This window comes from Eimeria mitis, genomic scaffold (assembly GCF_000499745.2).
Source record: "Eimeria mitis Houghton genomic scaffold, Emh_scaff1325, whole genome shotgun sequence".
NCBI lineage: Eukaryota > Apicomplexa > Conoidasida > Eucoccidiorida > Eimeriidae > Eimeria > Eimeria mitis.
The window spans coordinates 11,099-11,306 of NW_013568771.1; the positions used below are offsets into that span (position 1 = coordinate 11,099).

The window sequence follows — 208 nt, forward strand, 5'->3', positions numbered from 1 at the left end:
GCTACTGTTGCTGCTGCTGCTGCTGCTGCTGCAGCTGCTGCTGCAGTGTAGAAGAGACAGCTGAGCTGCTTATGGATTCGCAGCAACAAAAGTTGGGGTGTACGTACACCGCAACAACACTAAAAGCAGCAGCACAGCGCTGCTGCTGCTGCTGCTGCTGCTGCTGCTGTTGCTGCTGCAGTTAATTCGAGTTGTTGCTGCAGCAGCA

General features: G+C 54.8%; 1 protein-coding gene across 1 annotated transcript in view; it reads right to left on the reverse strand.

The window, feature by feature from the left end:
• Nucleotides 1–69: 69 nt before the first annotated feature.
• The window catches only part of EMH_0034680 (uncharacterized protein), a gene marked incomplete at both ends in the record, with an annotated part of 2,598 nt that continues 2,459 nt past the window's right edge, over nt 70–208 (reverse strand). Inside the window, one exon of the mRNA XM_013494897.1 lies at nt 70–206. Within this exon, the coding sequence (XP_013350351.1) occupies nt 70–206 (137 nt within the window). The remainder of the gene's footprint in view (nt 207–208) is intronic.